At 51.8% G+C, this 13892-nt stretch overlaps 1 protein-coding gene across 1 annotated transcript; it reads left to right on the top strand.

The window, feature by feature from the left end:
* Positions 1–1577: 1577 nt before the first annotated feature.
* Positions 1578–11849, top strand: DMRTC2 (DMRT like family C2). The gene is made up of 10 exons (XM_036740654.1): positions 1578–1746; positions 2558–2603; positions 6963–7172; positions 7576–7733; positions 8165–8244; positions 8442–8640; positions 8871–8997; positions 10512–10572; positions 10979–11159; positions 11728–11849. The coding sequence occupies exons 1-10, from the start codon at positions 1578–1580 to the stop codon at positions 11847–11849; spliced, it is 1353 nt and encodes a 450-aa protein (XP_036596549.1).
* Positions 11850–13892: the final 2043 nt, after the last annotated feature.

Genomic DNA, 13892 nt, shown 5'->3' with positions numbered 1-13892 from the left:
CATGACTCGACTTATTTTGGGGCGACCCCTCCCTGATTTCAGGAGGAAAAACTATTTCTTCTCATTATTAGTTATTGCTATTTTATTATTCAATCCCGCCTGGGATTCCATGTTATAATTGTGATTTGTTAAATTATCCATAAATGTAATTAGTGCATTGGGAATGTGGCGCCACGTGGTGACCCAGTAATAGAACTCCCACAATGATCTTGTGACCCTAATATCCCGTAAGAGGTCCCCGTGGGTACCCCTCCCTCTCCCCTCCCCCCCTTCTCATCCCTCCACCCTTCTTCTTCCCCTCCCCCCTCCTCTTTCCTCCCCCATCCCCTTCCCTATGGGGACCCCCCCTCCCCCCCAGCCCCTGCACAACCTGAGGGGTCCCTGGGGTCTCTGGGCCTTTCCTGGTCACAGGTGGATTCTGCTTTTTCCCGGTGGGTCTGGAGACCTGGCAGGGGCTCCTCAGGCCAAAGCTGCCCTGGTGATGGTGGTCATGTCAAGTCCAGTAAGGGGGGGTAGCTGTGACCCCCCACCGGCTCTCTGGGGGCCTGAGTCAGAGCCGGCAGATGTCCCCAGACCAGAGGCTCGGGCCTGCCCTGGCGGTGGCTATCACCCTGGTGGAGGGAGGAGCGTGGGAGCGCCGGGGACAGCGTCCTTGGGTTTGGGGGGTGGGTAAGGTCCACCGAGAGACAGAGCCTGAGAAATGAGGCGAGGGCGACGGCGGGCAATGATGGCGGGTGATGGGGAAGGCCGAGGGCAGCTCTCGTTTCTGCTTCTCGGTCAAGAATGGCTTGGGGATTAGGAGCAGACATTGCACATGGTCACCAGGGGCCTGAAGGGCCCCCTGGCCACGCCCTGGGCCTGGACAGCCTTCGTCCGAGGGGATACCTGGCCGTGGGGCTGCTGGTGGGCCGTGAGGAGGAGTGAGCCGAGGGCGTGGTCCTGGCGTCCAGGAAAGGGGGAAGGGGCCGGCCGGCCGGACACACAGCTCTAGGACTTCTTAAGGGTGATTTGGGTCCTCAGAATGGAAAGTGGTGATTACAGGAAGCTGTCGGGCTGGCCAAGGAGAGACCCCAATTTCCTTTTTAAACGGGGCACCTCGAACGCCACCTCCGGAGCACGCTCCTGCCCAGGGCTGGGGGGCGGATCCGGACTTCTGCGGCCGCCTGCCCCACGGCGTCCCTGTGAGGGAGATGAGTCAGAGGAGGAGCGGTCAGGCATGACGGGCGCAGCGAACCTGGCACGAAGTGGCGATCAATGAAGTCGCGTGGGCCAGAGGGAAGGCGCTGCGAGAGGCCCGGTGATCAGGCCTCAGCCTCGGACGGTCACCATTCTTATTAATGAAGTGGCAGAAAGAGTGGGGGCTTATCGGTCGTAGAGGGCACAGAGCTCCGAGGGGTGGCAGAGTCCATGCCCAGAGAGACCTCCGCGGCTCAGCAGTTGGCCCAGGCTGTGAGGATGGAACGGGAGAGGAGACATAGAGCGTATTACAGGGAGGGCAAACCTCGGCTTGGGGCAGAGTCCCCGGACGGACGGAGGCGGAAAGGGCCCGGGCTCGGTTCTGGAGACTCACCCGCTCCATGCCAGCCATCCTCCTAGGTGACTGGGACACGCGCCCGTATCCGGAGCTGGGAAGGTGCTGGTCTCTGTCACGCCCACTTAAGGTACCACGTTTCAGGAAGGGCATTGACAAACTGAGTCGTGCCCAGAGGAGGGAATCGAAACAGTTCGAGGAGGCTCACCTGCCGGGTGAGGCTCGTGGTCTTTAAGCAGGGGCCGGGGGACCATCGTTGGAACTACTGTAGAAGAGACTCTTCTGTCTTGAGACGAGCAAGATGACTTCTTGGGTCCTTGCCAGCCTGAGATTCTGGCATTCCTCTTCCCTGTACTTCTCCCTCTCCATTGTGAGCATCTCTCCCGACTAGGTGACTCCCTTCCCTCCTTTGGGATCCCCCTCCTCTGCTCTATCCACCCTTCCCTGCCTTCATGTCTCTTCCTCCATGGATTCTTCCCCTTCTTGTGGACTCCTCCTCACCCCGGTTCGTTCCTCTTCCCTCTCTGGCTGACAGCGTGTGTACAGTGAAGTCTTAGGAAAGTAAGGAATGGGACTGAACTGAAAGAGGATTATGGGGGAAGGAGGGAATAGGGCTGACCCAAGAGCAGGATCCTGCAAAGTGGGAGCTTGGGAGTGGGCTTTTCCTGAGAGGGGTGGAGGAGACTTCGGAGGACGAGAGACCACGGAGGGAGGAAGGAGCTGTGCTTGGAGAGTGGAGGAGGCTTGAGAGAAACAGGTCAAGTGGGTCCTTGGAAGGGAGTGAACAGAATAAGAGATGCTTAGAGAAAGAAAACAGGCATTTATTAAGCGCCTACTGTGTGCCAGGCCCTGTGCTGTGGGTTTGGGATGCAAAGAAAGGCAAAAGACTGCAGAGATGGGGCTTAGGAAGTGCGTTAGAAAGGGAGGCGGAGGCCTGGATGTTGCAGAGAACAGAGTGGTCGGCTTGGAGCCACAAAATCCCTGGCAAAGGGTGTTACTTCCCTGAACATCCATTTCCTCCTCTAGAAAATGAAGCTAAGAATATTTGCGCTACTCCTTCCATGGCCTTATTGTAAGGAAAATGCTTAGTAAGTTTCTAAACACTAGAAGAATAGGAATTATGACAAAATTTGCATTTCTCTATTACATTATGAGATTATCTATATCACATTTCTCTAATACCTAGGCTTACAAAGCACTTTATTCACAAAACTCCTTGGAGATAAAATAGTGCAAATATCATTATTCTGTTATTTCATGTTTGATAGTATTATTATATTCTTACTTAGGTATTTCAATGGATCACATAGATATGAGTCCTCCCTCCAAGAGGGCACATCAAAATCCATCAGTTCCTTAGCCTGTAATATTTTTTGCCCCTGTAAAATGAGATAACATTTGTAAAGCACTTTGCAAACCTTAAAAACCTATATATGTGCTAGTTCTTGTTTCCAGTGTTGCCCCATAATTCTCCATCAAGGATACCCGAGGGCCCTGTAGGCCTTTCTCTAGGTCTCCTAATTCTCAAGATTCCAGGGCAATATTCCAGTCTTCCAGCTGGTGTCTTTCTCCTGCTGCTTGACCAGCCCACCATTCTCCCACCACGTCCACTCTTTAGGCCACTTAGCATTCTTACTCTTTGAGGGTTGTGGCCTTTCACTATTCACAGCCCACATAGCACAACCAAGAGAATCCTAGTGTTTAAAAAAAAGATGGCGTTTTGTGTCAGCGAACAGTTTCAGATCATTGAGCACTGTCCAGTTTTCTTCAGTGCTCGTGCTCTTCCTCCTGTTCTGTGCCCAGCCCACTTTGCTATCCTTCTTCGGTGCCTGTCCAAGATAAATAGACTGAGAGACTGACCCAGTGGACTGCCCAGACGATTGCATGCCGTGCTCTATGCAGTAGAAATTCTTTATCCACTTGTTTATTTGATTTTTTTTTCCTTTGTGGATTTCTAGGGCAATCTCTTTTGAGTATGCCTGGATCTGATTAATGCATTGGGGGGTGGGGCCCTAATGCAATCAAAACAAGGTCATTGCCAAGTGACAGGAGCAGCTGCAGGAGCTCATCCTCTCCAGGAGATTCCTCTTCTATTTAGACTCCAAGCTGGGCAGTCTCTTTAGAGAGCAGAGGTCACACTCTTGTATGGATTAGTTGATATTGATCACTAATGATGTGTTGAACAAAGTTATTCCTGTGGCTGTCTATTAAAGGACGGTATTAGACTTTAACATATGCATGGGAGTCTTATAATTGTTGGAAAAGAGCCTTTAAGGCAGTTTTGCGCAACCAAGTCAAATGCCTTTTTATAATCAACAAACAGTAAACACAGAGAGACCTTGTATTATCTGTCTTTCAGTCAATTGTGTAGCTGTGAAGATGTGGTTTGCTATAGAAAATTGGCTGTGAAAGCCTGCCTTTTTCCTTGTCAGATTTTCATCAAGAATGCCCTCAATACATGAAGTTCATTCTCATAAAGATTTTATAGAGATGAGAAAGTAGGCATATGGGTCAGTAGTTGCTGATGCCTTCTCATTCGACTTTTTTGGTAATAATACCATTTGAGATTTTTTTTCCAATTGTTTGGTGTCTTCCCTTCTTTGAGATCTCAAAAATCAATCCCCTCAGTGCTTACAAAATTGTGTTACCTTCAGCACAGATTTCTTCTCTGTGTACTTAGTCCTGTCCAGCCACTTTTTCTGACTTCTTCTAGATACCATTTCTGCTTCCTCGTAGAGCTCCTCTGGTAACAAAGCCAAATGTGGCGAGGCCCCTGCTATCAGAGATGGGAATAGACCCCTAAAGGAATGCTGACATTTTTTCCATTTTGCTTCCATTTCTTATCCTCCCATTTTTATCTCTAAATGCTCTTGGGACAATCTGGCTTGGCTTTCTGAAGATTCATTTTCCCCTTCACTGCCTCTCACTGGTTTGTGGAGGTGAGACTGCATAATTTTTCTCCACCCACCTCCATGATGGGTGTTTTCCCCATTCTTCTCCATGTTTTGCAGATGATCTTTTTCACTAAAGTTTGTGGCAAAGAGAACAAATTGTTTAATTGCCGAGGTGTTTTCTAGGCTCTTTTGGACTCCATGTTGTGGTCACTGTTTTATTTCGTTAAACTTTTATAAAAAATGGTGACAATCAAAGTCACTAACTTTGCCTTTATCCATTTCCTATTTTTCAGTAGCTCATTCAAATAAGTTAGGTTGGAGCTGTTGTAATTGCAAACAGTGTCTTCTCATCCTTAGCCTTTCTTTTAATTTGGTGTTGATTTTGGCCTTTGCTTCAGCTGATGGTCTGACTGTACCAAGACACCTAACTTTTAATGATTCCATGTAAATAAGCAGTCATTTGCTATCCAGATATAATTATTTTAATTTTTTATGATGTTTTGTGGTCTCTGACCTGTCTTCCAACTGTCTCCTTAGAAAAAATGTTCATGATATACAAATACAGACTCGAGCTTTCTGAGTAGTCTGCTAGCATTTGGCTGCTTTCACATCTCAGCATATTCCAGGGTGGGGTTTGCCCTCCCTCCTCACGCCCTGCTGAGTCTCCAGCATATACTTGAATTGGAGGACTTGGCCAAGGTTGGGGTTTCTACCATTTTTTCTCTATTTTTTCATTGTCTTCAACCAGTGTTAACACATTTGCTAGAGCTGGCTTAGGAATGGTCTTTTGGCTCGGGCTGGCCCTGGGTGTCATGGCAGTTCACACAGGTTTCTTATTGTCTTTTGGTGCACAATAAAATTAGTTGCTGTGTCTGACTCTCCAAGAGAACTGTGAGCTGCTTTCCATTTAGCTTCACCTTCCTCACGCCTTCTACTTTTGTGGATGTCACCATTTGTGTGACTCAGTTTCTCTGTAGTATCTCATAGCACTGGACAAAGATGTCACATTTAGAGTAGCTGTAAAATGAATGTTTCAGGTCCATCTGAAAATTGTGTGGTCCTTCATCTCCCTTCAGCACCATTTCACGGTTGTCCTTGCTGCCCCCAAAGGAAGGAGCCGCCGAGGCCTGAGAGCCATTTTGTCCTGGTCTTTTCTTCACGGGCTCTCAGGGCTAGATAATTCCTTCCCTGGGATGGTGAGCCTCTCTGCACTTAGACAGGCTGGTCCACAGGCTCACACCAGAGCAGTAGTCATGAGAAGTCTTTACAATTGTCCAATCCAGCCTCCTTGTTTTACAGATGAAGAAACTCCAGGCCCAGAGATGTTAAATCAAGGTCACTGGGTCTTGTGAATACACATTTGGTGCCTTTTTGATCACATTGCGAAACACAGCTGCCTTCCAAAACCCAGGGGCTCATGGGATAGCAGCCACATGTGAGCACATTTAGCCCCAGCTCTCTGCTAACACTGGGCCTTAATGAGGCACCCAGTTCAGCTTGCTGGTATAGAGAGGCTTATAATAATTAGAAAACTAAATCATATCCCAGATAACACCAATCAAGAGGCAGTATGATCGAGTGGATAGAGAAGTCAGCCTTAGAGCCAGGAAGACCCAGCACCTGCCACCCTCCCCCCCCCACACACACACACGCCGGCAGTGTGACTCCAGGATGTCTCCTCAGTGCTGCAGGCACCTCACTAGGAGTGAGAACAGTAATAATATTTATATAATACTGTACAAATACTGTCTCATCTTCACACCAACCCCAGGAGGTAGAAGCGAGTATTATTCCCATGTACAGATAAGGAGACTGAGGCAGACAGCGGTTAAATCACAGGGCTAATAAGTGACTAAAATAATTAGTTGTTAGACAAGTGCTGACCAGTATTGGGGGTGGAAGTGTCCCCCATCAAGAGCTCTCTATACTTGAAAAATGATACGTCCCATCCAAAGCAACAACCAAAATGCACTGACAACAGCTATTACAAGCATATCAGCTACAGTGTCACGGACAGAAGGCCAGATTGGGAGTCAGGAACATTCAGGCCTGCCTCTGACAGTTACTGGGGATGTGACAACACGAGTCACCTCCCCTCTCACCCCCAGCCTATCCATGCCTCAGATAACTCTGAGACTCTGAGTTGCCATCTGCAGCGGTAAAGGGGGTTTCCACACTGGGAGTTTCCTACATCAATGAAATTATAGCTCAAACCCAAAAATGTATTCGAAATTGTGTTATTTTCATTGTAACGAATTAAAGTTATATCCCATATATAAACTGTTTGTGTATGGCTATAATTATTCCATCGTGATATAATTTTACTCTACTCTCTGATTAATTGTAAATACCTGGGGAGAAGGTACATGAGGAAAAATGATTGAAGAAAGGGGGGATACAGGAAAGGAGGTGTATGTAGAGAGAGTATGAGTGTCTAAGGCTGGGATGGGACAGTGGGTGGCGACACGGTCCATGTGACCTCACCACTGAGATCCTTCTCATTTGGCTGCTGTCCTTACTCCCTCATTTTCTCCCAGCTCCATGGAGGCAGGGGGTGCACCTCATGTCCAGAATGGCCCTTTGGACACTAGAACTGGAGATGGAGCCATGCCCCCCACCAGCCAGCCTGTGAGTAGAGCCCCAACCTGTGCCCATTGTTGCAACCATGGTGTCACTGCAGCTGTTAAGGGCCACAAGCACCTGTGCCTCTTCCAGGAATGTGAATGTCACAAATGCATCCTCATCTTGTGAGTCTCCTAAGAACTTCCTCTTCCCTGGGTGTGGCTCCTGCCCTCAGCACCCCCGTATATGGGTCCTGGAGGGGGCACAGCCTTCCCTGAAGACATCAGCCTTTTGTCCCCTGGCCATTGAGTCACTTTAGCTTCTATCTGAACACAGATTGGAGCATTTAAAACCAGCAGGGGCCTGAGAGAGTGTCTGTTGCCAGCCCTCTCATTTTACGGTAGAGGAAACTGAGGCCCAAAGAAGTCTAGGGACAGTTGCACAGGTGGTAAGTAGCAGAGCAGGAATCTAAACATGTCATCTGACTCCAAACCCCAGGATCCCACCAGAGCCAACCGTCCTAAAAAATGCCAGGCCTTCAATCCTAAACCCTAAATGGCTACTCACCTTTGACCCTTTCTCTTTCAGGGAACGAAGGCGTGTCATGGCTGCCCAAGTGGCCCTTCGGAGGCAGCAGGAGGCCCAACTGAAAAAACACCTGAGCCAGGGCCTGCTGAGAAATGGGGTAGCTCCCCCGAAGATTGCCAACTGTGGAAAATGGGGGCCTGCCCACCCACAGGCACTTGGTAAATGCTTTCCCTCTGGCTGAAGGAGGAAAAGCGGAGTATGCTAGGGTGAGAAGGAATCTGGGGGAGCTGGGTAAAGTTGGAGCAGACTGACAGGAGGCTGGACCCTGGGGTCCTAGCAACCCCTGGGTTGCTGAACCCGTGTGGTGGCCGTGTGAGCCGAGAAAATCGGCCCAGTGTGGGAGAGGTTGTGAAGGGACAGAGCCTTGGCTCTGTCACTGGCAGACTGTGGCTTCCGAGAGTCCACTCGCTCCAGCATTTCCCACTCACCCTATGCCAAAATGGGGGTGATAAAGTTTGCCCCTTGACATCCCAGAAGCACTTCCTACAGATAAGGAATACTATGGCTGGTTGTAAGAGATTATTATGGGGTAGGGGAGAGTGGGTATCTGAAGACAGGGCTTCCTACAGACATTTCCTATCATTCCCAGCTGGGAAGGAGAATATGGGCCCCCAGCCTGAGGGGCCCCTCCAAGGAGCTCCCCAGACTCTGCTGACACCCCTTGAAAAGGTAAGATGGGCCCCCACCCAGATACTTCCCATCCACCTCCCTCTGGGGTCTCAGCCTGGCTCCTGCCTAGTCTATCCTCTGTACCTCAGGCTGGCTCCTCTCTACCTTCCTCCATATTTCCAGCTTGGGTACCATCCACCCTCGCCTCTCTGGCTCCTAGCCACCTTGTACCTCCCCTTTGCTCATTGCCTTTCCAGGATAGCACCCCCCGGACCTTGCTGCTAAGTGGGCCATTGGATGCCGTGCCACTGTCTTGGCACACTGGGCCCTGGCACCCTGGGCCCTGGCTTTCCCCCATCCTGTCAGTGTTCCCCCCACTTTGGTGTCATCTGCTGTACCGGGAGCCTGGCATCGCCCTGCACCCATTCCCCGCTGAGAAAGTGGGAACTGGGGTGGGTTGGGAATTGAGGCCCATGTCCTCCTGTGCCCATTCCCCAGTGAGTAGGAGGTTCAGTACCCAGACCTGGGGGTGTCCCTGGCCCCGATCCCACCATCCCCATGTCCATTCCCTCATGAGAGAGCAGGAACTCTGACCATTCCTGTTAGATGCACAAGGAGCAGGCTCTGCCTGAGAGGAGACCCAAGCGCTGACCCCATACCCTTCTCTCCTTGCCCACCTGGGCTAGGCTTTGACTTGGGCTCCTCCCTCCACTTGACCAACCACGGAGCCCTCCCAGTCTTCCCAGGACAGTGCCAGCTACTGATGGCCCCCATGACTGGGGAAGCCTCCAGGCTTCCCAGCCTGGCCCAGCCGTGAGTCCTGAGGCCCTGAGCTGTGGGGTGGGAAAGAGGAGGGACTGTATGAGGGCGGGGGAGGGGGTGCCGTGTTGTGTGTGTGCACATACTTGTGTGCATGTGTGCATGCACATGTGTGTGTGAGTGTGGACCATAGGATCTAGACCTAGAAGGAGCCAGCTCATCTAGGCAGCTGGTGGTGCCACAGTGCACAGAGCACCAGGCCTGGGGGCAGAAGACTGGAGTTCAAACCCTGTCAGATACTTTCCAGCTGTATGACCCTAAGCAAGTCACTTCATGACTGCCTGCCTCAGTTTACCAAGACCTGCCTCCCAGGGTTGCTCTGAGGACCAAATGAGATAATCGCCGTGAAGTGTTCTGTCCAGTGCCTGGCACATAGTAGAGCCTATATTCTCGTTGTGGTACCACCTTTGTTCCACATCCCTCCCTCCTCCCCTCATCTTCCTCACTGGACCACACTCCCTGGTCAGCAGGCAGCATCCTCCTCATCTTTGCCTTTCAGAGCCCAGGTCTCCTGTGAGGGTGGCCCTCCTGATTCCCCGCAGGCTTGCCTGGGGCGGGGGGGGGGGGGCGCGTCGTGGGTCAGGTCTTCTCCTCCCCCCAGAGGCCCGAGGTGCCAAGGCCTTGTCTCCTCCGCCGGGGTTGGGGCGGCCAGCGTTCTCCTGCCACGGCAGCCTCAAGGAGGGACATGCTAGATCGTCGGTGGGCATGGGTCGTGGGTTTGAATCCTGATGGCACCTTCCTAGCTGTGTGCCCTCGCTCAGGCCTGCATCCATGTGGGCTTCAGTCCCCTCATGGGTAAAGTGGAGTTAGCCCGTACGATAACAATTCTGACAATAACAAGCATCGAGAGCCTTCATGTTTACAAAATGCTGCCATAACAACCAGGGAGGAGGCGCTATTATCATCCCCCTTTGATAGATGAGGCTGAGAGAGGTGACCAGCCCAGGATCACACAGCCAGTAAGTATCTGAGGCTAGATTTGAACTCAGATCTTCCTGACTTCAGAATCCAGCACTCTGTCCACTGCACCCCCCATCTGCCTAGGCTGGAGACAGATTGTGGAGTCAGCCAGCAAGCATTTATGTTCCACCCACTGAGAGTAGAGGGAAAGGACAGAGACAGTCCTTGCTTTGGAATTGCTGAGGGACACATGGAGGGCCTTACATGATGAAAGAGGAGGTCCATTTCCTCCTGGAGACACTGGGGAGCAGCGTGGTCAGGCTCGTTAACAAGGAAGGGTGTTTTAGGACTTGGGTAAAGCATGGATTGGAAAGAAGATGCCTCGAGGCTGAGGGACCCAGTAGGAGGCTGTGAGGATAGTCCAGAGAAGAGATAAGGAGAGTCTGAACCCATGTGGTGGCAGCCTGAGTGAGAGAATCAGCCCAGTGTGGGAGAGGTTGTGAAGGGACAATTGACCAGCAGGGGACTGGATGTGGGGGGTGGGGGGTGAGGGCCAGGAGCCAGCAGAGACGCTGAGCTTCCTTCCCTTTGCTCCTTCCCTGTTCCAGATGCTCAGCGTTGATTCTTGAGCCCTGTGGCCTCCCAGAACCCCTGCTGCTGCAGCCCCAGGTCCTAGGAGGGAAGGGGGTGGGTGGCCCCAGTGCCTGGGTCCTGCAGGGAGGGCCAGGACTGCTGCCTGGGTCTTGGGGAAAGAAGAGACTGGAATTCTGGAAACCTGGGGCTTCTCAAGGGTTTAGGGTGGGGGGACCCAAATATAAAAATCCTATCTGAACCCAGACCTGGGTCCCAGGTCCGAGGTGGAAATCTGGGCTAGAAAGCCTTGTTTTCTGCCCCGAACAGGATTTTGCATTAGCCCAGGGAGGTGTGAACTGGGGGAGCAAAGAGCCAAAGGAAAGGACTGGAGCCAAGAAGGGCAACTAGAGACTGGGAAGGAGGGGAGCAGAGGGGCTAAGGGAGGGAGTGGGGCACTGCGTGAGTTTCAGGCCAAATTCTGCCTCCTCCCTTTCTTCCTTAGGCCCCAGGGGCCTCTACCCTGGCCTGGGCATCAGCCTCAGAAGAGCACCGGCTGCAGCGGGAAGCCGCCGAGGCTTTGGTGGGCCTCAGGGACTCCTCGAATTCCCCTCAGAATCTGCTGCCTCCTGCTGGTCCCCTCACCCCTGCCCAGGGGTCCTTGCTCCACCCTGGCAGCCCCTCAGGTATGGTTGTGGTTTGGGACAGCCAGGGAGGGCTTCTTGGAGGGCAGAGAATCTGGGTTGGAAGAGGAGCCCAGAGGAGCCCTGGAAAAGGGAGGAGGTCTTAGAGAGGAGTAGGGGCTTGGGGATACAAGATGTCCCAGGTTAGGGAAGAGAAGTTGTGTTGGGGGCGGGGAGTAAAGTGGAGATCCTGGAAGCCTTGAATGCCAGGCTGAGCAGTGTGGACCAGAAGAACCCATGTTCTGTTCTGAGGGAACAAGATCCTGGTAGGATCTGAGCCAAGCTGGAAGGAGAGGCAGCCACTGGCCAGGAGGTGAGGAAGAGCGGCAGTGGGGGGGAAGCCTGGGGCCCTCAGGGAGGTGATGGCAAGAGGTGAAGGGAAGAGCCTAGAGCTTGGAGCCAGGAGGGCTGGTTTTTAATCCCAGCCCTCTCCTTGCCAGCTCTTGGTGACCTTAGGCAAGTCACTGGACCTCTGTCTCTACTTATTCTTTCACTGGCAGCCTCTGAGAGGCAGATATTGTTATAGGCCCATGGAAAGAGAAGACCCACTCCCTACCCCTCACACCCCCAGACCCCGCTACCCCAAAGGAAGGCAAGGAAGCTCAGGGCGAAGGGTCCTCGCTGCAGCCCAGCCCAGCCCCCTCGGTGGCCCTGCACCTTGGCCACATCGGCTCCATCTCCCTGCTGGGCTGAGGGCCTCTCCCCGGCTCTGCAACAGGATGAGGAATCAGCATGTTGGTGGGCTGTGGTATGGACTGGCCTTCTCCCCTCCCCCAGTGACATCTCTCTAATAAAGTGCTATGAGACCTGGAAGCCTTTTGTCTACGTGTGTAAGTGTGCCTCGTGCATGAAAGCATGTGGTTGTAACAAGTGTGTGTGCACGTCTGGGCATGGACGTTCCTGGTTCAGAGTGGGCACCTGCCTGACATGGTGGGTGGGTGGGTGGGTGTGTGTGTGTGTGTGTGTGTGTGTGTGTGTGTGATGAAGATAGTAGCACCTATCTCCCAGCGATGATAATGTGAGGATCCCATGAGATCCCGATTATGAAGCGCTTAGCACACAGCAGCTGGCACTTAGTAAGCACTATGCTTATCACTTATTATTGTCTATTACCCACAAACACAGAACACACATGAGTGTGTGCCTTCACGGCCTTCTCTCCCAAAATGGTGGATTCTCGGATCATGCTGTCTAGGAAATTCCCTTCTCTAACTGGAGGCAAGTTTTCAAGAACACTGCTGTTCTTCAGCCATGCAGATGGACGTGTGTAGTTTCTGTATGTTAACAGGTTCAGCAAGAGGCTTGGCCAATCTTGGGTACATCTCTGGGGCAGCCCCGGAAACTGAAAGTATCCCCTCAGAGGCTCCCAGCCAGCCAATCATCCTAGGGCATCTCCGAGACCTAAACAGGAGTGAGTGTCTTGTCCTCTTACCAGGGCATCAGTGGGCATGCCTGTGCTTTCAGAAGCCTGACAGAGGCTCGGGGCCCTCAAAGGGCCTTGTAAGCAGGAGTTAACTAATTACCTCCACCCCTTACAGGGATCATAGATTCTATTTTGGAGGCCTCATATCAGACCAGGGCTTGATGTAATTGGTACCACGTTGTGTGCCCTATCTAGAACCCGCCTAGTGCAGGCTTCTCAAGAGGGCACGAGGCTGTGGCCAAAATCCTCGGCTGGTTCCAAGTATAACTTACTTAAATACAACCTTTTTGTCAATGAAATAAAATTCAAGTCAGTCAGTGACTGTGGAGCCAAAGGCAAAGCCAGTCCAGCAGGTGGGGGTGGGAGCCTCTGCTGACCCTCCCTGCCCTTCTCTCAGCCACTGTAGTGGCCAAGACCATCCGCCATCTTCCTCTGCCTCGTGACCCCAAACCCTCTTTTTTACCTTTAGGACTCCTTCAGATCTTACTACCTCTGAGTTCTTTCCCAAGTCATCCCCTCGGCACTGGTTACCCCCTTCCTTCAAGTCTACTTTGTCAAGTCCCTTGCCCTATTATCCCATCCCAGTCTTGCCCCACCTGGCCCCAGCCCTGGGTCACTCCCACAGCCTTCATTCCTGCTCCTGTGCTGCTGGATGAGGGTAGAGAAAAATCACAAAACTCTCCTACCTGGGCCCACTGCAAATTAGTGGTACCCAAGTTCAACCCTTTTACACCTCTCTGACTGAATAATTGTCCCCTCACAAACCTCTTCATCCTTCCTCAAGCCTCTTATTGGCCCTTCCCCCACCCCAACCCTTTCAGCTAGACCTCGCCTTATATTTCACTGAAAAAATTGAGGCCATTCACCGAGAGCTCCCCCAACATCCCCTTAACTCACCGATGGGTTTAAGGCCCCTCGATTATCATCAGTCTAGTTTGGCCCATCTGCCAGGATGGCTACATGCTACAGCTTCTTAGAACCACAGGTGAGAGCTGGGTGGCAGGTGGACACTAAAGGTAGGAGAGCAGCCCTCAGTAGCCCTCACACCAGAGGTGCCAGCCCTCTTGAACACCCCATACCCCCATTTCCGATCACTATCTTCCCATTCACCCAGGCACCATCCTTGGCTCCTCATTCTCTCTCACCCCACAGTGGTCAAGCCATGTAGTTTTAAATTGCACAACTCTTTAAATATAAATATACACACACACACACACACACACACACACACACACACATATATCATCTCTATTTCATTACCTATGTCCCAATCACATGTAAAATTTTTTTAATACATTTTCTAAAATTTTGAG

Source organism: Trichosurus vulpecula, unplaced genomic scaffold (assembly GCF_011100635.1).
Source record: "Trichosurus vulpecula isolate mTriVul1 unplaced genomic scaffold, mTriVul1.pri scaffold_138_arrow_ctg1, whole genome shotgun sequence".
Classification (NCBI taxonomy): Eukaryota; Metazoa; Chordata; class Mammalia; order Diprotodontia; family Phalangeridae; genus Trichosurus; species Trichosurus vulpecula.
This window is presented reverse-complemented; position numbering and strand designations above follow the sequence as displayed.